The sequence below is a fragment of the Apis florea genome, unplaced genomic scaffold, assembly GCF_048593485.1.
Source record: "Apis florea isolate Af1SG1 unplaced genomic scaffold, ASM4859348v1 contig_3081_pilon, whole genome shotgun sequence".
Classification (NCBI taxonomy): domain Eukaryota; kingdom Metazoa; phylum Arthropoda; class Insecta; order Hymenoptera; family Apidae; genus Apis; species Apis florea.
In genome coordinates, this window is record NW_028256703.1 from 4,824,325 (window position 1) to 4,847,760 (window position 23,436).

The 23,436-nt window shown below is 46.2% G+C and overlaps 5 protein-coding genes across 6 annotated transcripts in view; 3 read left to right on the plus strand and 2 right to left on the minus strand.

Moving 5' to 3' along the window:
* conv (insulin like growth factor binding protein acid labile subunit convoluted) overlaps positions 1-6,921 on the minus strand; it is an 8,317-nt gene extending 1,396 nt beyond the window's left edge. The window contains exons 1-11 of the mRNA XM_003694803.4: positions 6,619-6,921; positions 3,977-4,229; positions 3,598-3,885; positions 3,282-3,519; positions 2,393-2,639; positions 2,063-2,317; positions 1,660-1,976; positions 1,271-1,568; positions 739-1,219; positions 350-613; positions 43-271 (exon numbers count right to left, since the gene is read on the minus strand). Of these exons, the coding sequence (XP_003694851.2) occupies positions 43-271; positions 350-613; positions 739-1,219; positions 1,271-1,568; positions 1,660-1,976; positions 2,063-2,317; positions 2,393-2,639; positions 3,282-3,519; positions 3,598-3,885; positions 3,977-4,229 (2,870 nt within the window). The 5' untranslated portion in view covers positions 6,619-6,921. The remainder of the gene's footprint in view (positions 1-42; positions 272-349; positions 614-738; positions 1,220-1,270; positions 1,569-1,659; positions 1,977-2,062; positions 2,318-2,392; positions 2,640-3,281; positions 3,520-3,597; positions 3,886-3,976; positions 4,230-6,618) is intronic.
* The window catches only part of LOC100871775 (uncharacterized), a 24,534-nt gene extending 12,590 nt beyond the window's left edge, over positions 1-11,944 (plus strand). Inside the window, exons 2-6 of one of the 2 annotated variants that reach the window (XM_086909053.1) lie at positions 7,187-7,332; positions 8,446-8,501; positions 8,576-8,619; positions 8,694-8,962; positions 9,022-11,944. In XM_086909053.1, the coding sequence (XP_086765179.1) occupies positions 8,456-8,501; positions 8,576-8,619; positions 8,694-8,962; positions 9,022-9,130 (468 nt within the window). In that variant the 5' untranslated portion in view covers positions 7,187-7,332; positions 8,446-8,455 and the 3' untranslated portion in view covers positions 9,131-11,944. The other variant, XM_012488215.3, reaches the window with a different exon arrangement.
* Positions 9,619-16,645, minus strand: LOC100871656 (uncharacterized). The gene is given in 4 exon segments (XM_031917309.2): positions 9,619-12,349; positions 12,460-14,424; positions 14,427-15,423; positions 15,611-16,645. Coding segments are annotated over 4 exon segments (5,817 nt in total). The 5' UTR covers positions 16,631-16,645; the 3' UTR covers positions 9,619-10,514.
* A 1,490-nt stretch (positions 16,646-18,135) lies between these two features.
* LOC100870231 (uncharacterized) lies at positions 18,136-20,529 on the plus strand. The gene is made up of 3 exons (XM_031917304.2): positions 18,136-19,399; positions 19,522-19,659; positions 19,826-20,529. Exons 1-3 carry the CDS (start codon positions 19,153-19,155, stop codon positions 20,020-20,022), a joined length of 582 nt encoding a protein of 193 aa, XP_031773164.2. The 5' UTR covers positions 18,136-19,152; the 3' UTR covers positions 20,023-20,529.
* A 14-nt stretch (positions 20,530-20,543) lies between these two features.
* On the plus strand, positions 20,544-22,072 carry LOC105735834 (uncharacterized). Its single transcript, XM_031917306.2, has 3 exons — positions 20,544-21,359; positions 21,455-21,555; positions 21,654-22,072. Exons 1-3 carry the CDS (start codon positions 21,173-21,175, stop codon positions 21,888-21,890), a joined length of 525 nt encoding a protein of 174 aa, XP_031773166.1. The 5' UTR covers positions 20,544-21,172; the 3' UTR covers positions 21,891-22,072.
* The last annotated feature ends 1,364 nt before the right edge of the window (positions 22,073-23,436 follow it).

The window sequence follows — 23,436 nt, forward strand, 5'->3', positions numbered from 1 at the left end:
AGTCCAAGTTGTGCGTGATATCCTCTCGAATATAATACTCACTACTCGATGTCTCGATATTTCACGTCTGGGGTGATGTCGAACTCGGGATACTCCTTCACGTCTCTCTCCCCACACCCCATCAAGTCCTCCGTGATTCCCGACAATGGTTTATTCGCGAGGAAATGAGGGCTCTGGCAGCTAACGTTCGACCATTCCTCGGGTATTTCCGTTTGGGTGGCCAGCCACCTCTTCAAAGGCCTCACGTAGCAATCGCAGTGCAACGAATTTCCTGAAACGATACGATTCGTTTTCTTTTCTTTTCTTTTTTGTTTTGGATAAAAAAAAAATACGATAAATTCCATCTTACCGCGATACCGTACTTTCGTCCCGTTGCTTATGATTTTCATGAACGCTTCGTCGAATACACCGATCGAGTTGGACTCCAGGTCGAGAATCTTCAAATTTGGCAGCGGTAGAATTTTGTTCAACGGCAGGTGAGTCAGCCGGTTGTGACTCAGGTACAGATTAGTCAGGTTCGTTGGAGGTTCGAAGATATCCGGTTCGGAGAGGTCGTTGATCTCGTTGTAAGAAAGATCCAGCGTTCGTATCGCCGTCAAGTTTCCAATCACATCTGTCGGGCGAGGAAAGAAAGAAAGGAAGAAAACGAATGAAAGGAAAAAATGGAAATATCGAATTACAATCTATTATCCCCTTGGCTAGCCCCGTACATATAACAGCTCGCGTGAACGCACTCACATCTTTGAATCTCGTTAACGTTGTTATGACTTATGTTCAAACGTAGAATCTTCTTCATCCCGGTGGTGAGCTCGTGAGTCAATACGGGCATGAGGTTATAGGATAGATCGATCTCCTTCAACCGATAAGGTATCCAAGGATCGTTGGGGAACGTTTTCTTGGTCACGAACGAGATCTTGTTGCGGCTGAGATTGACCCTCTCCAGGGACAGGCAATCGTCGAGAAGGCCGTGGGTCTTGTTGTCCAATTTTTCCAACTCGTTGCGAGAAAGATCCAACGTTCTCAACGAGACCAGGCCTTGGAACGCCCCGTTCGGGATGCGGGCAATTTTATTGTTGGTCAGATTCAACGTCAACAATTGCAGCAAACCTTCGAAGGCGCGGACGCTCACCTTCTCTATCCGATTGTCGGCCAGATTCAACTCGAACACTATCGGCAGACGCCCGAACGCCGCCTTCCTCAACTCGGTTAATTCGTTCTCCTGAAATTATCGAAATTAGCCCCGTTCTCGATCGTTAATAATTTGTCGAACCTGCATGTAGAGGTACTGCAAGCTGGTCAGCGTGCTCAACGCCTCCCAAGGTGGTTTCGTCATGTTGTTGGAGCGCAGGTTCAAGGTCCTCAAGGTGAGCAAGTTTTCGAAACTTCCATGCTTGAGATTGTCGGCCAACCGATTTCCCGCAAGATCCAACGAGAGGAGAGCGTTCATCGTGGGCCACACGTCCACGGTTGGAATCTCCTCCAACCAATTTTCGGAAAAGTCTAGGCTGGCCAGGGAAATCGGTAACTGGAAGATCTTCGTTAATCGATTGTTTCTCACCGTTAACCTCCTATCGATCATCGTGACTTTTATTTATGTATATATATATATGTGTGTATAAGAAAAAAAAAAGGAAGAATCATCCAAATCGGATCCGTTACCTGCAACTCGGCAATCTGGTCAAACTGCTGCGAGCGACGTCGGTCAATCGATTGTAACTCATGTCCAGTTCTAACAACGTTGCCAAAGGTCCGAACGTGGACGGTTTAATCTTGTCCAGAGAGTTGTGAGATAGATTCAAGAAACGAAGGCTGAACAAAGTTTGAAAGACGGCGTTGTGGATCTCGGAGAGATTGTTGTGGGACAGGTCGATCGTGTGGAGCTCGTACAATTTTGGAAATGTCTGGCGGGGCACCGAATGGATCGAATTGTGAGACACGTTGAGTACTTTCAATCCTGTCATGTTGTGTAGAGGTACCTGCAATTATCGATTCGTTAAATGGAATTCTCGTTCGATAACAACGATAAATGTTGGAACTTGGCTTTCATTCTGAAAATTCTGACCTGGTTAAGAGCGGTCAATTGATTGTAACTCAACTGCAGCTCGGTGGCATAAGTTGCACTGTCGAAGGAATACTTGGAGATGTTTTCCAATTTGTTGTGGCTCAGATCCAGCATCGTGATGTTCACGCAATTCTCGAAAGCGCCTGGCTCTATCTTCGAAATTTCGTTACGAGATAAATCGATCCTGGTCAAGTAGAGATCCTTGAAAGAGAGTTTCTCTATGACGGTGACGAAATTCTCGGACACGTCCAACAGCTGAACAAGAAAAGAAAAACGATACAACGATAATGAGAATACTATTTCTTCGACACGTGTGTGTATAATTCGTACTTCCGCGAATTGCAGTTGATTGAACATCTGAAAGTCGATCTTCTTGATGAAATTTCGTGCCAGATCGATGGTTCCTATCCTAGTCACGGGTCCAAAGGTCCCTCTCCCAACGTCGTTTATCTGATTGTCGCTCAAGTACAATCTTATCAAGAAACGCATGCCGCGAAAAGTGTTGGAGTCGAGCTTCCTTATTTTATTGTGGCTCAGATTCAACACCTTGAGCAGAGAGTTCCTCGCGAATGTCCCTCTACAAGAACACGCGAGTTATCCGATGAATATTCTCACGGATTATAATCTAACCTTTTGCGCTCCACGCCTTTTTCGAATCGACGATTTCAGAGACCGCACTCGTTCGATGAATTTCTTACAGTTAACTTGTGAAATGATCACATTTACACATTTTCTTTATCAGATACAAAGAAAGAAAATTTGTCGAATATCAAAATCTGTATCGTTGTTTGTTTCGTGCGTTTTTTAAATAATGAAACAATTATCAAGATGCATCCTCGGTTTTTCAGGGTTTTTCTCATTCTTATTCAATTTCTTTTGACGAATAGAAATAATTTCAATCAAACTCATTTTCGAATTTCATTGCACACGCTTACAAAATTCAAAAACTTTGAAAATAATATTTCTATCGCCACGATATGTCCAACTCGAAAGATGTAGTCTTATAACGATCCAATTTGAGATAGAAAAAATCTAACATATTTGATAATATGTTATTTTACACTTTATAAGATCGTACGTAAGGAGTTTAGGAATATCTATATATTCTAAAAAATCAAACATAAATATAAATATTGTCGCCGTGTCGAATTGCCGCATCGATCCAAATGGTGCCAGCGAGTCAGCATTGAAGCGCAAAGAGTGAACAACCATGATTTACCTCTTTAAATCCGCGATCGCGTTGTGAGACATATTGCACCAGCCCATCTTCGTCAAATCAGCCAGATGAGAGCCATCGAGTTTGCTGATCAGATTGTGGGACAAATCTAAATATTCCGTGTCCCTCAACCCCTTGAATTGATTTCTCTTAAGCTCCTTGATCTTGTTGCCGTGCAAGTCCAATCTCTTAAGCTTCTTCAAAGGCGCGAACGCTTCGACGGGTAACGAGCTAAGCGTGCCTACGAAGGAAAAGGAAAATGGTTGGGTAATGGCGCGCGATGATTCTGGAAACGCGTTCTCGAAAAAGAAAAAGGTACCGTTACTGATCTCCAACTTTTCGATTTTCGCTGCTGCGGCACTCTCCGCGAAGCTGTTCGCCGGTAAAGTAGAAATTCGATGGCCGGCTATGCTCAGGATACTGAGATTCCCCAAAATTTGCAACGCCTCGTGCGGGAACTTCTCCAGGATGCTGTTTATCACGTGCAACTCCTGCAACGTCCTGTTCACCCCGAGAAAACTGTGCTCCTCGATCAATTTGAGCGGTGTGTCGACGAACTTGAGCACTCGAACGTCGAGGGGATAGAGCGCGGGCCCGTAGAAACGTCCTTCGAACCAACGGCCAACGACCCGACATCACCAATCAGGATCGAGGATCTGCGAGTTTGAGAAGCTCGCAGTGAAAAGCGACACGCTTACCTATGTTGCACTTGTACAAAACTAGTTCCTCGATCGGCGCGCCCTCGTTGCCCAGATTGGAGAATGCCAAGCTCAGGCTGGCCAAATTCGTGTTCTCGCAACGGACGTAAAGCCCTCTGTCGCTACCGCGTGCGCAAGCGCATGGATAGATGTATTTAGGCTCGTTGGGGCATCTGAATCGTGGGCCGGGTGGCACGTAACCGCCCATGATGGCGGGCAGGATCAAGATCCACAATAACGGGAGAGATATCATCTACGGGCAGTGGATCGGCGATTAATTTGTTTCCCTAAACGCTCGAAAAAGTTTCGTTGGTAAGTAATCCTGTTGCCATCACCTTCGATTCGCGAGGGAAACGTGAGAAAGTTTTTTGTTGCGTTAGATCCGCGCCGCGATAATAAACGAGTTTATGTAGATAGATAAATAGACCAACCGAAACGTTCGACCACCGATTCGCCTTTCCTTTTCAACACGCACGGCCTCTCTCTCTCTCTCTCTCTCTCTCTCTCTCTCTCTCTCTCGTCTTCTCTTTCGCCGTTCCGTCAGTATTGTCGATCGAGGACGATTCGAGGCAAAGAGACACGCGTATTAAGCGTCCAAATGAGCGGAAATCATAGGAGCGAGGCGCGACTAATTTGTTTGCGGATCGGCGATCGCCGCCGAGAAGAGGATCTGGAAGAGGAACAAAGAGAAGAGGTCGTAAAGAGACGAACGACCTCGTTGCCGCTACCTATCTCCCTGCCTACGTACCTCGTACCGTTTTTACGAGGAACTGCGCGCAATTCACTGTTATCCCACTGTGTATCATTTCTTCCAAGCCAACACGATTCTGTCCATCCAGTTTATCGAAAATCATTGATGGATAATAAGGCAAGTTGATTAAGATTTTTTTTTTTTTTTTTACCAAACTCTTCGCAAGAGGAAACCGGTAGTTCGATCGTAAGCTGGAAAACTGCCAACGGGATGATAGACTCTATCGGCGGGGGAAAGAAATAGGTAATCGCATTCTCTTGCGGAAAGTGAAATGACGGTTCGCGATTAACTGCTTTCCTTCGATTCGAACCACGTGTTCGCACGCGAGTATCGAATATCGAGTAAATTAGTTCCGCGATTTTCTTGTCGAAAAATTACGAACCGTGATGTGGAGAAAACGATTCGCGCGAAATTTTTTCTTTTTTTTTACAGAAAAAACGAGACTAGGGAACAGAAGAAAGAAAATTAGTCGTTCGATTGTGAACTCGTGGGCGGAGTGGGCCAGGGATGGATGACGATTACTGGAACGATTCTGCGTTATGTTTTTATTTCAATCGATGCCTCAACCATCGTTTCAAACGAGGTCGATGAATTAATAGCTTAAAATTTTATCCAATCCACAGGTTGGAAAGGATTGAACGGCTCGGGAAACTCACTGACCTGAGAAACGAATAACTATTCTTTATTACGGTTCCAGTAATCTAGTAATTCAGCGAGCGAGAAGGTAAAAAAGAAAAGCGGGCTGATCTAGTTTCGCCGCAACCAGTGTTTATGCAACGTTTTCGAACATAATACTTGCATGACAGTTGAACGTAAATACAAAGTACGGAAACACGAGTCCCCGAGACCCTCTTTTCCGATGCAATTTAAAAAAACGTTGGCAAACGCGAGTTCAATAGGAAGCGCGAAATTTTATCGAACGATACGACAGACATTGGGGGCTGATCCTTTCACTTATTCTGAATCGACCTTAGCGATCACGAGCAATGAACCGAATCGCTTGGATTTCATGTTCTCGAGTTAAAAAAAAAAATGTCTTGCACCGGTTCTCTAACTCGCGTAATCTTACGTTTGACACTTGATATTTCTTGGCATTTTATCACGGTGAAATTGAAGAGAACACGTAACATGTTCCACGAGACGCTTAAAACACCTCGACTGGTCGAACAATTAAAAAAGAAATCTACGAGCTCGTGAGAAAAATTGTTTCGATTCCCTGATCTCGAAAGAAATAACTGATGCGCGAAGAAAATACAATAAACTACGCTCTACTTTCTGAAACGAATTAATGCTGTTATGACGACGCGACGCGAAGAGAAAATTTCTAGAATAATATTCAATTCAATTGTTTCTATTCCATTTTCTTTCCGCTCGAGTAAATTTTCTTTTTTTTCAAACGGAACAATGATATGACTTTTTATTTCCTCTCGTGGACTTTTAAAAACCGAATCGAGCGATATTTTTCTTCGACCAGCCGTCCTTGTGCAGATTTCTGATCTGCTGGCTTCGCGTCAGCGTCAGAGATGCAATTTATTTTTCTTTTTTCCTTCCGAAATTCGATACGATTTCGACCAGATCGATGAAACCTTGTTGACCTCAATGATCGATGAAAGACGAGAAACTGTCACTGTCTAAGTTAAAGAACGATAAAAGAGAAATCGAAGAAATTAAAAAAAAAAGCAAGAACTGTATCAACTTATATATTTATTTATGCATTGAAATTACCGTTCATCGAAGCGAGCGGATAACACGCAACGCACGTGGAACAGCGCATCGAAACACCAGCTTGTTTTTATTAATAAAGAAATATTAAATCAGAAATCGTGTAAATTTCAAATTTCTAATCCAAAATTCTTTTTTAATATTCTTATCGAGTGAACAGATGAAATACCTTGTTTTTACTTCGTCCGAAAAGGTTCCGAAAGCACGGTGACAGTCGTTGCTTTTAGGACGAGCTCTGTCTTCGAAATCACATATTCGTCTTTCGACCAAATTGTAATTCGTTGTTTACGCGCGCTCGAGATCAGTAGGAAGAGAAAAGAAGAAGAAGAAGAAGAAATTCACGTAAACGTTTCACCACATTTCTGTCTTCGAGACATTCTGCGAATGATTCCAGGATGAGGCTACCGTGAAAACTGAGCCGTGGCTCGAAACTAAAGAGAAAGGCGGCTCGAGAAGAGAGGGTTCTCCCATTGGCAGTTGATACATGCTGTCCTTTCGTGGACACGCGGGCTCTCTGGCTTTGAAACATTTCCACGAGACGAGGACGTTAAGGTTGCGCTCGATTGGCTCATTGGGTTCCCAGGACCGTATCAAAACTTATTTATTCACGTTCCGTAACAATCGTTTCGTTCTGTTCTCTTCCCATGCTCAAATTTATTGTCAAAAATTGAGAAGAAAGTTGTTGTTAATTTGTAATTGCAATTTTCAGTTTGGAAAGTAATTTTTTTCTTTTTTAGTGAATTTTTTTCACATGGAAAAGCGGTCAACGAAGGCGCATTTCTATTCGGTTTAGAAGAAAGCCGAGAAGACTGGCTGCGATTGGTGAACATTTGTGAAAGTTAGATTTCCTGACTTGTTTTACGAGCTACAGTGACATCTATTGGTACGTAAAAATAATCTTATACATCGTTTTCAATCGATGCTATAGTTTAAAAAATTCGTGTTAACCAATTTTAATTAATCTAGTTTCTCTTTTTCAATGATATTGAGAATATTTTTCACGAAATCGACGATATTGTGAATATGATTGTAATTTAAATGCATAAGTCGATAAATTATAAAACTAAATTATAAAACGGAATATTATAACGGAAGATTCGTTCATAATGACAACTACTACTTGTAATCTATCGTATGTATACAATCGACGCTGTGCGGCGCTGTAATATATTCGAGTCTATTTACCGTTTCGATTCATTGTCGATCGAAATTTATACGCGGTGGAAATCTAATAAATTAAACGAATGAAATGATTAATCGTTAATAATAATATTTAAATATCGTTGTAACAATTGAATTATTCGTGTGAAATTATTTAAAGTTATAATTTTATCGAGTGAAAATGAAGGAAATTATTACGATATATCGTGAATGACGTTAGAGAAAGAAAAAGTGGATTGAATCGAATTCCAATTAAATGCTTATAATTTGCAGTGCTTATAATTATATTAATTCGTAATTTAAAATTTCATTTTTTCGATATACGAATAAACTCGATCGGTTTTAATTTCGATCATAGTCGCATTCTAATCGATAATGTTGGAAACGATACAAGGATGGTAACATCGATATTATCGAATTCTCGAACAGCAAAGCAGATTGAAAATGTTAAATTTGCACGCCATTTTCGCGAATAAATTCGTTCGTAAAATGTTTCGCAAAAATTTTGCAATCTTTCTCTTTTTATGATTGGCGAAGGAGTATCGTCCTTTGATCGAATTAACCAGCCAACTTCGTTAAACGTAAAATAATAACCGGATATCCCGGTTAGCGATCGTTTAGACCATAACGAGAAATGGCGTTACGCTTTTCGAGAAATTACGCGGTCATTAAGGTCGATAAGTTCTCCGAGTGGCATAGTTCGAAAACCGGTAGTGCAAGTAAAGACAGCTACCGCATCAGCCGAGTATCGGTATGCAAAGATTGTAATTCGAGAAACGAAAATCGCGATTTGATCGAACAACTTACACTCATATTTTTTTTTTTTCTCTTTTAGGAATTTTAAAATGGATCATTCGATGATATTCTCGTTGAAGTTTCTACTCTGGGCTCGTGAGTATTAAATTATTAATAAAATTATTCAGAATTTCTTTCACGATCGAATCTTAGATTAGATCGTTTTACAGGCTTGTCCGTCGTAGTCGTCTCTTTACCAACCTTGGGTTACGTAGTAAGATGTTTCGTCTAAAAGTTTTTTGGGGAAAAAAGTTCGAAAAGAATATCTTTTTCTTTTTTTTTTTACAGGATCGACACCGTTTAGAGACTTACGAAGATTTTTCCGAGGAACGACTTGGCGATTTGGATTTTTTTAACAACCTGACCTTTCGATTCTCTTGCGAGGGCAAACCGATTGGCCTGTACGCGGATCTAGAATACGATTGCCGAATTTTCCACGCTTGCGATGATTCGGGAAAAGGTTTCCCCGTCGTCTGTCCGAACGATACGTTTTTCGATCAACGGGAACGCGTGTGCAGCGACGAAGAACACGTGGACTGTGAACACGCGAACGAATGGTAGATTCGCATGAATCCTATTCTATTTCGTACCCTCTTCTTACGACGAATATTTTCAGGTTTTATTTAAACGAGTTGCCATTCTCGGTGGAAGAGACGGAGGAGAATCACGCTCGAACAGAGGAAAAAGAAGAAGTTCCTTCGGTGTTGCCTCTTCTGTTACAGTGACGAAATCACAGATTAAAACGTTTCGCGTTTAATTTTACGTGAAAGTGTAAAATAAAAAGCGTATACCACAATTGATCTTCGGTTCGGTTCGACGAACAATCATCGTGATTCTATCGTATCCAAATGCAGCATTAATTAAGTGTCTTTAAAAATAGAGAAACAATAGCAAAGTGAAAAAAACCAAAGAGCGTTTTATTATAGTTTAAAAAATTAGTGTTGAATCGAAACGCTCTTCCAGACCTTGAAATGAATCGCGATTTCTGATCGCGATATCCAATAACATTCTTTTCCCCTGTTGCTCGTTTTATTCTTTAACAACGAAGAAGAAAGGAGGAGCATCCGAGACGAGAATAATTATATTGCGCGCGCGTCGTAATTCAGCGATTCTTATCTTAAGAAAAAATTAGCGGTGGCGGAGAACAATCGATAAAAAAGGCGAGAGACAAAGGGAACGGGCGAAGAGGTGTTGGTCGAGAAAAGGAAATCAGTGGATTCTGAAGCGTTTTATTCTTCGTAAACGTAGAAACATAGTAGAAACAGACAGTGAGAAAGAAAGAGAGAAAAAAACCTAGCAAAACAATCGCTTACAGCCTTACAAACTAAAAAGACTTTTTTTATTCGATATAACATTATATATTCCTGCGTTGTCTTTGATCATTATCGAGCGCATCGATAAGAAAGAGCTGCCCAACAAAGTTATTTATTTTGTTATTAAACCCTTCACCATTATAAACCCCTCCACGAACGAACAAGATCTGTCGCTTCTAATAACAAATTTTATCCGTGTGTAACAAGTTCGTGGAAACTACTACTTAGTTCGTCCCTAGCTAAGATCGAGTCTCTGCAATCCGTGCTATTATATAGTAAGACTATGTGTATAATATATATATATATATATATTTTGTTTTCCAGGAAGACTGAGAAAGAGCACCGACGAACGATATATACATATACATACATACATACATACATACATATATATATATCACATACACACATATATATATATATACGTCAGTCGGATACGGAAGAAAATTAAAGCTAGCCCAATACAACGTTCATTGCTATTCAACCTTTAATGGAGTGAACGACGAACCCTGGAACAACGAAGTTATAGTCTTAACTCTTAGTACATCAAGTCCCGTGCCTTATTAATAATATTAATATTCTACTATAGCGTACAATCATCGTAATCGTGTAAACCGTGGAACCCACTCTATTCCTTAAAACTGGCTCGTAGGTTAAATTGTATATGTATCCCATAAAAAAAAATCGAGCGATATCGCGTTACCAAATATCCGGAATATCGAGTATCGCTTCCTCTATCCATCTATCAAGCGTGTAAAGAAAAAGAATCTATTCTAGAACAACGTCGATCTTATTATTAACCGTAGTAATGAGGGGCGTATTCGTATTGAGCAGGCCAGGAGATGCCTGGCCCCGTCTTGTCGTTATCGTAAACGTATTTAATTTTTGGATTGCTGCTCGTTCCGAAAAGAGAGTCTCGCATCATGCCGAACATGGCTGTTCCCAGAGCCATGTTGCTGATCATTCCGGCCACCGAGGCGGTGGCACGCGCATGCGCCAGAGCCAATTGGAGCAAGAAAGATAAGACGAGGCCGAACCCTGGCATCATCTCCGACATTTTCGACTTGAAACCTTTGCTCAACGAAGCGGCGGTACCTTTTCTCGACGCGGCCTCGACGTCCCGTAGACGTGGCAATCGAACGATCAGAGTCGATCCTTCGTCGTTTTCGCCTCGTCGGTTTTCATCGTCGATCGCGTTATCCTCGACGTTGTCCACGTCCCTTAGACGCCTACCTCTCGACGAGTATCTCTCCAAAAACGATTTGAAATAAGCTTTAGCTCGTTTCTTCCTTCGCCTCTCCTCCTGCCCCTCGGACAACTCTTTCTCAAAATCGTACGCCACTTGATCCTTGAGCTTCGACTCGTCTCCTCCATTGGGGACTCGTTTCCGAGACTCCAAAGACACGATATCCACTCGTTTGATCGGTTCGATCGAGCGTTCTTCGTTCTTCTCCGAGGATTCGAACGATCGAGACGAGTCGAGGGGCAGCGTGCTCGCCTTGTCGTGTAATTTCGTGCCGAATAGAACTTCGAACGCGTTGTACGCATCCTCCGAAGCGAGATACCCGGTGCCTTCGTCCCCCACCACCTCGTCGGAGTCGTTCGATTTGATCTTATCGAGAAACATGGTAATTATCTCGTCGTCGTTCATCGATCTCTTGATATCGATGTAACCCTGCCCATCCTTCAACAATTGGACATCGGACTCCCTCGACCCTTCTATGCTCCTCTCCCTCTTCTCTTTCTCCTTCTTCGCCTTTTCCCCTTCCGGACGTTGATCCAAAACTTCCTCCATTATGTCGCTTATGATGGTCAGTATGCTGGGTAGATTCTTATTGTCCTTCAGCTTGGCCCCTCTCCCCTCTCTGGAGGACGACCCGGCCACGTCGTTTCCGTAACCTTTGATCTTGAAATACCCGATACTCGTCTCGAACCTCTCCTCGGTCAACACTCTGTACAAGTCGAGGAAAAATCTCTCGATCGACTCCTTCCTTTTCAACAATTCTTTCTCGAACTCGGTCGTGGACATGGCGAAGTATTCCTGCATTTGTTTCTCCGTCTCGAGGGAAGGAAAACGTCCCGGATCGTTGTGTTGAAAATCGTCCAAAGAACGTCCCAATATACCGAGAGCGGGGAAATTGCTGGCGATAAGGGGCCAAACGAAGATGGCTAAACACCTAATGAAGCTAAAGCTTAGGATGCAATTCATGGTTTGGGACGCGAGCCCCTTGCCGGGCGATGCTTGGCCGTCCAGATCTTCGACGATCTTTAAAATTTCGTATTGATCAGCCGTCAAAGAATCTCTGATCGTCGAGTTCAAATTGTCGACGAGATACTGTTTCGATTTCGAGGAGGAGGAGGAGGAAGAGGACTTCGTTTTCTCCTTAACTCCGACCAACAATCGAAGATACTCGGATTCCGTGATATTTGGGAACGTCAGGTTCGGCGAAAATCTGCCTGTCGTTTCGTGATCGGTATCGTGCAACCCCATGGCGCTTCTACGCTCCCTCCTCTTCGATCTCTCCTCTCCGTGAACGATACCGACGCCCGATACGTGCACCTTCTCGCTCGAGATGTCTATGGGGATACCTGTCGGTTGGCCTGCGTACTCGGGGATGATTCCTTCGTTGTCTGAAAGTAGAACAGAAGAGAAAAAAGGAAAGAAAGAGTGAAAGAAAGAAAGCAGGAGTCGGAGAAAACTTTGATAATCTCTGATAGATATCAATCAACGATTGATTCACCTACTGACGGCGTGTTCGTTGGCGTGTTTCCTTTCGTCTCGTCCTCCTTCCCCGGATCCTTCTGCCCTTCGACCTCGCCGCTCCTCGAAGAAGAAGAAGAGGAAGAAGAAGGGGAAGATTCGGTCGAGGATTTGGATCGAGGAATCGCGATCTCGATTCTCTGCTGCGAAATTCCAGAAGACTGGGAGGATTGTGAAGCGTCCGAGGATCCCGACGATTCTGGTCTCGGCTGTTGGGCGACCAATCGGGTGAAGAGATCGGTTGGAAGGTCGGGCAACGTGGAATTGTACCGCTTGAGAATTGGCCAACCGATGTTGGCGACGCAGGTGGCGAAACTGTAACGCGCCGAGCAATCCAGCATCCTCGTCACGTAAGACGACCTGTCCGCCTCCGGTATCCCTCCCTCGATCCGTCTCGCGATAATTATCTGCCGCTCGCTCAGCCCAGAGCTCGCGTTCAAGTACGAACGAGAATCATCCACCTCCATTCCTTGCCCAAGAACGTTCAACAAAGCTTCCTCCAGCTTCTCCTCCTCCTTCTCGCCTTCTCCACTTCTCGCCGGTTTCTCGGGTTCTGGCGCCGTGGTCGATGCCGATTTCCCCTCGGAATCGAGGAGAAATTGGAACCTGATGGAGGCGGGGCCCGGTACACGGGGCGACGTCTGGCGGAGGGTGTTGAAATTGGGGAAGTTGGGGAGCCAGGGATAAGTCTGGGCGATGGTCGGCCACGTCACGTCCCTCGTGCACTCCAAGAAGTTCCTCTCCCCGAGGCAGGGTAGAATTCTCTCGTTGAAGCCGGCCCTCGCCCGGATCGGCAACAGATTCCGCGCCACGTTCATTATGCCGATCTGATGCTCGGTCAGGTGAGCGGGATACGCTTCCTCCTCCCCCGTTCTGGGGGGAGGCGGAGGGGAGGCGGGCAAGTTGGGTAGGGAGAGTTGGACGGCCTTCAATATGTTGAGGATGATCGTTTCGGGGAGCTCGTTCAGAATCGGGACGAATCTGGTGTCGGTTATGGTCACGGTCGTGTCCCCGTGCTGCCCCGTCTTCACGTTCGTCTCGGAGAGGGGGGGGCCGGGCCCGATCTCGGTCGTTTGATTGGCGGTCGTGGTCGTGGTTGTCGTCTCGCTCGAGTTCGCGGTGGTCGCGGTGGTCGACGAGACGATGCCGAAATTGGGGAAGTTGGGCAGCCAGGGGAAGTATTGCATCAGCATCGGCCACGCCACGTCCCTGGCGCACACGAGGAAGTTGTTGTTTTTTCGAAGGCAATCGATCATTTTGTTGGCGAAATCGGGCCTCATGCTCGAGGGGAGCATCGCGTCCACGAGGTTCACGATGCTCGTCTGTTGTTCGGTGAGCAGGTTGAGGAACTGGGGATTTTTTATTGAGGAGGAGGGGGGGGAGGAGTGGGGGGAGATCGGTAGATTGGAATCGAGCGATTGAAGCTGGATCGTTCGGAGAATGTTGAGGATAATGGTCTCGGGCAGCTCGGTGAATATCGGCACGAATCTGGTGCCCGACACGCTGATCACCGGCACGCTCGGAATCCCGTTTCGCGACTCTTTGTCCTGGAACAACACGCTCGCCTTCTTCTCCTTGCCCGTGCTCGAGACGACCCGTTGTTCCTCGCCACGATTCACCTGCCCGCTGCTCGACTCGACCACTCGTCCCTCGCCCTTCGTCGCCGCCCCTTCCTCCGCTTCTCGAGGAAAATCGGGTAAATCGGGCACGTGTTTGGCGATCGTTGGCCAGATCACGTGCCTCGCGCAATCGACGAAGTTGCCGTTGTCGCGTAGATAGGACAGAACATCGGCGATCAGGAGGGGGCGCGCCGACGGCGGGACCAGATACTCGGCCAGCCGTAAAATTTCGATCTGCCTGTCGGTGAACGAGGCGGCGTACGAATGGACGACGTTCCCCGCCAGGACGAACGTCGGCGACGTCTCCCCGGCCGCGTTAACCGATCCCGCACCTTGGCCAGAACGATATCCAATATCTTCATCTCCAACTCGTCCGAGGAGCGCAGCCGCGACGCTCCTTCCCTTCGCTCCTCCCCCTCCTCACCCCCCCTCAACGGCAAATAAGCGAGGGAGAGCGGCTGGCCTTTGTGGAGGAGATAGGTGGCCGGCAGATAGAGTTTGTCCGCTCCGCTCGAGGTCGCTGCCTGCGGGGAGGGAGCTGCGCTCTGACGATCCCCGGCGAATACGTCCGGGAGGGCGGGGACGAAGCGTTTGACCGCGGGCCAGGCGAAGAATTTGAAACACGCCAGGTAATCGTACTCCTTCATGCATCCGACCGTGTTCTCGACGAATCGGGCCCTGTACGTGATCGGGATCAATCGTTCGGCCATGTTGATGGTCAGCAATTGATCGTCCGGTACGAGAGCGACGTAGGCGTCGGTCGATCGATCGAGGAAGGAGGGGGTGGAGGAGGATGATGAGTCGGCGCGACGATCCTTGAGAACGTTCTGCAAGATCTGGATGATGGTCGCCTCGGGCCCGTTCCTCTTCCCCGTTTTCCCGTCGCCCTCGTCCACCACTTCCGGCAACACGAGATCCCCCTCCAGGTAAACGGGGAAGGGGGGAAAGACGGGATACATGTCGATTATCGGGTACCAGGTTTGGGAGTCGGGGAAGGGGGGCAGGGCAGGGAAGTATTGCTTGATGAGGGGCCAGGCGAGGTGCTTCACGCAGCTGTAGTACTCGAATCTTCTCACGCAGGAGAACATCTTCTCGGAGTAGTCGAGGCGCAACGTTTGGGGCAAAAATTTCTCGGCCATCCGGAGGATGTACAACTGGTCGGTGGTCATGAACTTTTTCAACGTGTCGTTGTTGATGTCGATGTAAGAGATCCGAGGCTCCTCGCTCTGATACGTTTCCAGAGCGTCTTGCAGGATGTTGTACACCAAGGTGTCGGGGGTGAGAAGTCTGATCCCTCGTCGATCCCGAGCAGATTTCCCCTTACCCTGGAAGGTAACGCGAGTCGAATAAAAACCGCGAGTTCTCCGATCCGATGGAGAACCAATTGCCGGCCACGTTCGAGCCGCGAACGATCCACTCCTCCCCGATCTCCGTCTAGCAACAACTGGTTCTCCCTAAATTCAGAGACGAATCGACGTCTCTCGGCCGAATAAAAGTTAATAAGCTTTTTACCTCGTTTCCTCGCTGACCGTCCAACTCGACCTCCCGTTTGAAATTCAACACTTTGGCCTCGTCCATCTTGTCCTCCCCCCTCGTCCGCGCGTCCAACGCGTCGTCCCGTATCGAGATCAATCTCTTTATCTGCCCGTCGACGATCGACTGCTGTTCCCCGTCCGCCACTCTCCTCTCCTCCGCGTTCAGGTAAACGGTGGAACTCTTACGATTCTTCGATTTTTCGCCTGCCTCGACCAAGGACCTGTACTCCCTTCCCTCCTCCGAACTTTCGTTCGACCAGATCTCCTCCCCGCTCCCACCCTCGTCATCCTCCTCCAGCTTCCCCGACTTTCGAAAATGATTCGGAATTACCTCTCCAGCCCCACCCTCCGTCCTCTCAGGGGCGACAGCACCCTCGTCGAACCTTCTGATCCCCTCGCTCTTAGCCGCCGCCGCCTCCTCCTCCTCCTTCTCCTCGCCTTTCGATTTACCAACGTCGTTCCTCCTCCGCTTCTTCACCGCGCCCTCGGCTTCCTCGTCCCCTCGCCTCCTCCTCGACACCTCCTCCTCCACCCTCGTAGGAACGCTGCTGGACGTTTCACCCGTTTCGCGCGCATAGCTCTCACCTCGGCCCGACGAATCGAATTGAACACGACCCGGGTCCCCGTCGATGGACGGACGGGGGAGGAGCGGGTTGACGCGGCTCGGGAGCGGCTCGCCACCGCGGGCAACGAGGAGAAGGAAGAGAAGGAGGCAGAAAGATCGAGGAAGGAAAGCAGGAGGAAGAAGTGTCCGGTGGAAGAAGCTGGTGGCAGCCGGTAGCTGTGGGCGTCGCGAGTCGAGTGCTCTCATGGTCGCGGTCGAGAGGCGAATGTCTCGGCCACTTGCGAGCCGGTTTATGGTCACCCATGGGAAGGGTATGTATGGTAATACATACACCACCGCCGGCCCCCCATCGGCCGTAACAGTGTACGTGGAGAGGTTGTTCCTCCACCAACGAGACGCCGCGTTGCGTGGATGCGAGCCGGGAATTTCCATTTTTACCGCGAGCCGCCCCTCTACGACCTACCCCTCGCGAGCGAGCGAATCGAGTTCGCGCTCTAACGGGTGTGAATGCGTTTTCTTTTACGCGGGAGAGAGAGAGAGAGAGAGAGAGAGTGCGCGTGCGCGCGTTTCCACCATCGGGAACAAAGAACAAAGATTCGTAGAAATGGTTCCATTGAACTGAGATGTTCAGGAGGGTGGGTGTTCAGGGGGAGGGAGGGATGAATCGTAATTGGATTCTTTTCTTTTCTTTTCTTTTTTTTCCAGAGGAAAAACGAAGCAGTTCGGTTCGATAATAGAAAAAGTTTAGAAAAGTTCTCTCTTTACGAGAGAAGCAATGGCCGAAGCGAGCGAGTCGGTGAATACCGGTTGCTGACCGCTCGTCTGCTCCAACTCTGTTCCTTGTCGCGGCCAACGCGGTAACGAGCCGTTTAACCTTGAGCCAGTGGTGCTTGGAAAATAACGTTGAAATCTAACTTCGATCGCTCTTCGTCAACCAAGAATTCACCACTTGGTTACAAACCGATCGATGGGTACAAACCGGGGTCTCTTTCTCCGTTTTTAACCCCAAGCATTTTGCCCGCCTGGAATTTTTCAGCCGAAAAAGGAAAAAAAAAGGTTAGTCCGGCAAATGACTCGAATGACTCGGAAGAACTCGCTCCAAAGGGGGACTCGACTCGAGGAAAGATTAAACGTCTGTGCGCGGAGAAGAAATAGAAGAAGAAGAAGAAGAAGAAGAAGAATTCTCGCAGATTTTCTCTCTCGTTTTATTATATCGTTCCCTTTTATCGTTTTCTTAAATTATCCGCGGCGCAGGTTTTAAGAATTCGCTACGACGCGCGAGTTGATAGGAGAGACAGTGCAAAAAAAGCGAGGGGAGGGATGATGGAGGCAATACAACAAGGTGGAATACAGTCGAAGCAAGGTTTCAAGTTCGCCTTTAACACGGCCTTTCTGGTTCTGGTACCAGAAAGGGGAGGAGGGGAGGGGGGAAGGGGAAGGGAGGGAGGGAGGGACGAATTTTTAAGTCCTTGAACCGAATCGAGACTAGAACGGGATGAAGCCAGAAAGAAGGGAGAAAGAGGTGTGCATATCCGTATGTACCCTGGCAACAGGATCCGCGCGAGGGTAAAGAATTTTTACGACGCGCATTATTTTCCAACATGGCCTCCACCATGGTTTCCTTCTTCGGCTCCTCTTCTTCTTCTTCTTCTTCTTCTTCTTCTTCTTCTTCTTCTTCTCCTCTCTTTCCTTCCACATACCGGATCCACCGCGCTAAACCCGATGCAGCAAACCTGTACCGCTTCTCTTCCTTTTATTCATCGTAGTACACTTCGCTCTTAAGGTGTATCCACAATGCTTTTACCGCGATTATCACCGCCACTAAAAACTGTGACCGTACCTGCCAATTGGAACGGAACCCGAATCTGAATGGAAATGGACGATTGCTTTCGTTTCGTTTCGTTTATTCTCGTCCGTTTCTCTCCGTCTCATTTTTTTCTTTTTTTCCTTTTTTTAAATCCCATCGAAATAAATCTCTCGGATGAATTTTTTGAATCTCGACAACGAATTAAAATATCTCTCGATTACTTGTCGTAATTGAAGAAATTATCGAGACCATTACGTCTCTTTTCGTACGCTTCGTAAACAACTTGGCGCACCGGTCAAATTAACAGGGCGTGAAGCAAAATTGAAAACGTAATGAACGGAAGGCCCCCCAAGCTCAAGTGAATCCCACGCTCTCCTCCCATCTCGTCGATTTTCGGAAAAATTGAGGAAAAATCTTCCCCTCTTTTTTTTTTTTTCGACGAATTCACGCCTATGATTGACACAGGCCGGGAATTTAACGATCGTCGCGCGATCCCTATTCGAGGATACGAACGATTGTAGGACAATGACGATGAGTAGAAAGTGGGACGTGATGTACATTCGACGCAGAAAGAAAAATTTCCAACGACGCTCGAAGGGAGCGTATAGTTTTCAAATTCCATTTTTAACTCCTCTCTTCCCTCTCCTCTCCTCTCCGTGTAGCCTCCTTTCTAAAATACTGTACGCGCGCAAAGCGAGTTACCCATCGGCGTGTTTGACGTTAAACGTTTCGTTACGTAACACGATCGAAATGAAGTTTGTGACTCGTGCAATTCGTCGAATTCGTCGGGCCGCGCCTCTGTTCGAAAAAAAAAAAGTGTTCCAACCGCGGCTCGCGTCCACCAAATTGTCCGCTAGGAGGAAATTCGAAGCGCTGCGCAGATCCACCGCGCAGGCCGATCCTCTTTTGAGTTGGAACGGCTCCGTGGCCGTTCGTCCGAATCATACGCCGGCTCGTGCGAGCTCGATAAACACGTTCCAATTCGTGGTTCCTGAGATTCGTCCGGATCCCAGTGGAGGTTTTTTCGACATAACACGAGATAACAAGAGGAAGAACGAAGAAGGAATTCTCGAGAAAATTCTCTCACCTCGATCGAATACGCGGTGTCGATGAAGAGGGCCACGTGATCATCGCAACCGGTTCGATAATGCGGCCGATTGGTTGGGCGATGGCGTGCGCGTTGCTCGCGTCTACTTTTCCAAAAAGTGCATCGCTACTCGCCAGCGTGGAGGAGGAGAGTGTCGATGGTGTCGTTGCTGCTTACCGCCGTCCAACTCGACGCGGCGAACTGATCGAACTGCTGCCCATTTTCAAGGACACTGCGCAGGATGCACACCGACTCGAACAATTCCCCGACGACGAGAGGAGAAGAAGGAGAAGGAGGAGCGTACAGGGTAAAAAAATTTTAAATTCAACGTCTTATTCGAATATACGATTCGAATAATATCCCGATAATATCGTATCGAGCCACTCGTGGACAAGCCACTCGCGTAATAATCTCGTGTCGAATGTTTAGAAGGGACGAGAAGGGAGGGTCGAACGTTCGGCCATAAGAGAATCCAATTCATGTTGATGCCGATGATGTACAAAATGGGAGTGATGATGACGATGCTGATCGTCTTGACGGCGATCTCCGTCAAGGGATTGCTCGTTGGTAAGTGAGAAAAATATCATCGTTGCGTCTATGTATCTATCTATCTATCTCCTTTTAAGCCGAGGAACGACGATGTGCGCGCGCATCGCCGTAAAATTCTACGCGTATTGTAAATTCCCCCTTCTTGCCTTATCGCATCGGTCTGAACGCGAACTTGCCATTACAGGTGCCATGTTATTAATGCTGAAACTGAGCACGCTAATAGCCAAGTTCTCCTTCGGTTGGCAGCACAATGCGCAGACTCCTCAACCGATCCATGTGCACGTTCACAACAGTCCACCAACGGCTCACAATCAAGCGTACAGCGGTTGGATGCCGGGGAGCGGTCCAGGAGGGGAACACCATTACTACTACAGAGCATGACACTCTCTCGAAGAGAGCGTTTCCTCGATATATTTGTCGCAATTAGAATTAGGCTTATTCGGGGCCTCCTCGTTCCTTCCTCGACCATATCCATACCTCAATATCGAAGAAAAATCGCGATTTTTTTTTTTGTGATAATTTAATCGACGAACCGATGCTACGTTTGCTCTCCAAACCAAAGTACCAAAGGATACTCTCGAATTTAAGCTTTATTTAAGTTTTATTTATTCGAAGTGTAAGGCGGACACGACTCGCGTATAGATATAATCGAGAGAGAAAAAAAAAAAATGAGAAAAAACCAAATTGAGAAACCAAAATTGTGTGAACATTGCGTTACGTTTAAGGAACAATCTCAACGCGTTTACCTCAACTTAGCGATATTAGTATTAATTTATTTTATTATGTAGTAAGGAAACAGCTGTCTCGATATCTCCATGCACGTTTCGATCGTAACAATTACATGTGTATCACCGTGGAATGTATTTTATTAAATTATTTTTTCCTTTTTTTTTTTTTTTTTTTTCATCAAATCGATCATCCTTTTCTTCTTTGCCTCTCGTCATCTCTTCTCGACCTTTTCTCCTTTCTCGATAGAGAAAATTCGACGGAGAAAAATTTGTTGCACGCGAGGCAAGACTTCGAGGGAGGGGGGTCGAAGGCCTCCTTTTACGAACGAGAGAAACGAAGTTAAATTTTCCGCGTTTCAAGGTCCGCTTGACTCACGCGTCCGCGACCAACCGCATCGCATCTTCTCACCGCCGACGAATTGCACGAGTTCCAGTTTCCCGGTTTAGTGGGGTAAGCGCAGAGAGTGCAAAAAAGAAAAAAAGGAAAATGTCCGTTCTCCGTCCAGTCTGGTGTACCAGTCTGTTCACCGACTGTTCGAAACCAAGAACCGCTCGCCGTTTTGCTCGCCGAAAAATTATTTGACTCGAGTTTCGGGGAGAAAGCAGGGATTAACCGGCGATCGTTAAAAATTTTCTATCATCTCCCCTAATGGTGGAAATCGATGGAAGGGAAAATGGTGAGGGGACGCGCGAAGAATTGATTAGTTTTAATTAGAGAGGTAGTCGGGAAATAAACAGTGTTGATGATTCAACATCTTCCCATTTTCTTCGCATTTAAGAATTAACTTTCTTAACTTGGAACGATGAATAAAGTGGACGCGATTTTTTGGTGTTTGTGCATCGCGATTATGTATCAAACGTTGACGCGCGCCGACCGCGCCGCCAAGGATTCGGGCAACGCTCTGAGAATCGACATTTCCCGAGGAATCGCCGTCTACGTGACGAATAACGAAGCGACCGTGAGGCTGAGCATGTCGTCTTTGTTCGAAAGTAAGTAAAAAAAAAGGAGGGGGGGGAGGGAAATATAAATATAATATTTTAAAGTCATCGCTTTATTCACGAATCTCGTCTTCTTCTTGTCAAAGGGGACGATCCAGAGGAACGAAAATTCGGAATAATGAGGTTGAAAAAGAAAATTATAAAAGGAATCGGTATGGCGATGATGATGGTCCCTTTGATGATACAGGTTTTCTTTATATATCTTTTCTATGAGAAAGAAAAAAAAAAAAAAAAAAAGAAAGATCTATCTAAGCGGTCTAACGTTTTTAATGTTTAATTTTTCAGTTAGCATGGCTACCGGTCACCCTCTCCTCCATCAAATTGAGTTTAATCCGGAGCTTGGTCGTAGGGAAAATCGCGTTGGCAATAATGCTGTACAACACGCTGAGGAATTCCAAGAAGTCGGAAACGATAGTGATCCACAAACCTGAATATCACCAACACTATTACGAAACTTATCACGAGCCGGAAGCGGATAACAGTTGGTGGGGAAGAGGAAGGAGATGGCACTTTTCCAAATAGAATTATATCCTCAAATAATCGTGTTTAGTTAGTTAATTATTATTCCAACGAAAATTATATATATATATGTATGTGTGTGTGTGTGTGTGTGTGTGTATAAGTCTGTGATACCGTGATCGAAGAGATCGTGATTATTTGCACGAAACTTATAAGAGAATAAAAATATAATTTGCATGGATGAATGGGCGCTCGATCGGAACTAAAATTGAATTGGCCGTCGTGGAAACGTCCGGTGTAGAGCGACCGACCGACCAAGCACGAGATACGCCGAGCGGCCCACTTTCGAACGGCATCGTAACGGCATTTCGGTCCAGATTCTGAACCACCGACCACGTACCAGTTTTCCCTTTTCTCCGCCGTTAAATTCGACGTCGAAATCGAAATCGAGATAACACCGTTTCCCCGCCAAATACAGCGACACGATCCCCCGAAATTCTTCGCGAAGCGAATCCGAAGCGTTCCACTTTTCGAGGGGAAATATATCGAATGTACAGATGAATTCGAATAGATCGATGCTTAGTTTAGGGACACGTAACGAAATTCAATGTCGAATTTATCGTTCAAGGTTTCGTTATTCGGTGTGCGTATACGTGCCAGAAACCCACCTTCCGCCCGTGTTTAGTTGGTATGCTATCGATCGGCCGTATCGACAGCTCGCCATACGAAACACGTGCGCCTCTGTATACCGTTTTCTAAACTACAAAATGCGCGATGCGCGCCGCATACGTTAACGCGGCAAATCGAACCCGGATTAATCTCGAAAAGTATGCTTAGATCACATTGTCGCGCGACGACGTGAAAGCATCCACGCTTTTTCAGAAACGCGTTCCAATTCTCTGTCCTCTTCCCCCTTCCCTCAACCAGTCGCGTTTCAAAACTTCTCCTCTCCACGGAGAGGAAGTCGGAGGCCCTTTATCGCCTCTAATCTCTTACGTTTGCGCAACTCGCGTTTTAAGCAAGCTCACCTTTCATCTTGACGAGGATACCACGTCTGATAAATCGTTTCTATTTGCGCGTTCGGATTCGCCGTTTATTCACCCATAATCACGAACGAATGGAAATATCTTATTAAAATGATCATCGATCGCTTTTTCTTTCACACCTTTTTCTATGTGTATATGGATATCCGTGGTCGATGGTGAATTATTATCGCGTTTTTGCAAAAAATTGCGCAACAAAAGCCGATCGAGAAAACAATTATCATAGGATGATTGGTTAAAAGAAATTCGCATATGATTATATCGGGGAAATTGAGTTTGTCTTCGCGACTGGTAGATACCGGTGAGGAAGGAAGGTTGTAACGAGAATTTTTATGGCTTGCGTGTCTTCGCGATAAACACGTGCACTTACGATCGGTCGTAAAAAGATTTACAACTCGTTGTCGTTGTAATTATTCGAGCGCATGGGATGAAAGCGAGCGTCGAGGATTTTTCTATTCTCTCGGATTTTTCTCTTCGATAATACGATTCCCTCTCTCTCTCTCTCTCTCTCTCTCCGGCAGATATTTTTGATAAATCGATTTTTTTTTTCTTTTTTCCTTCTCCTC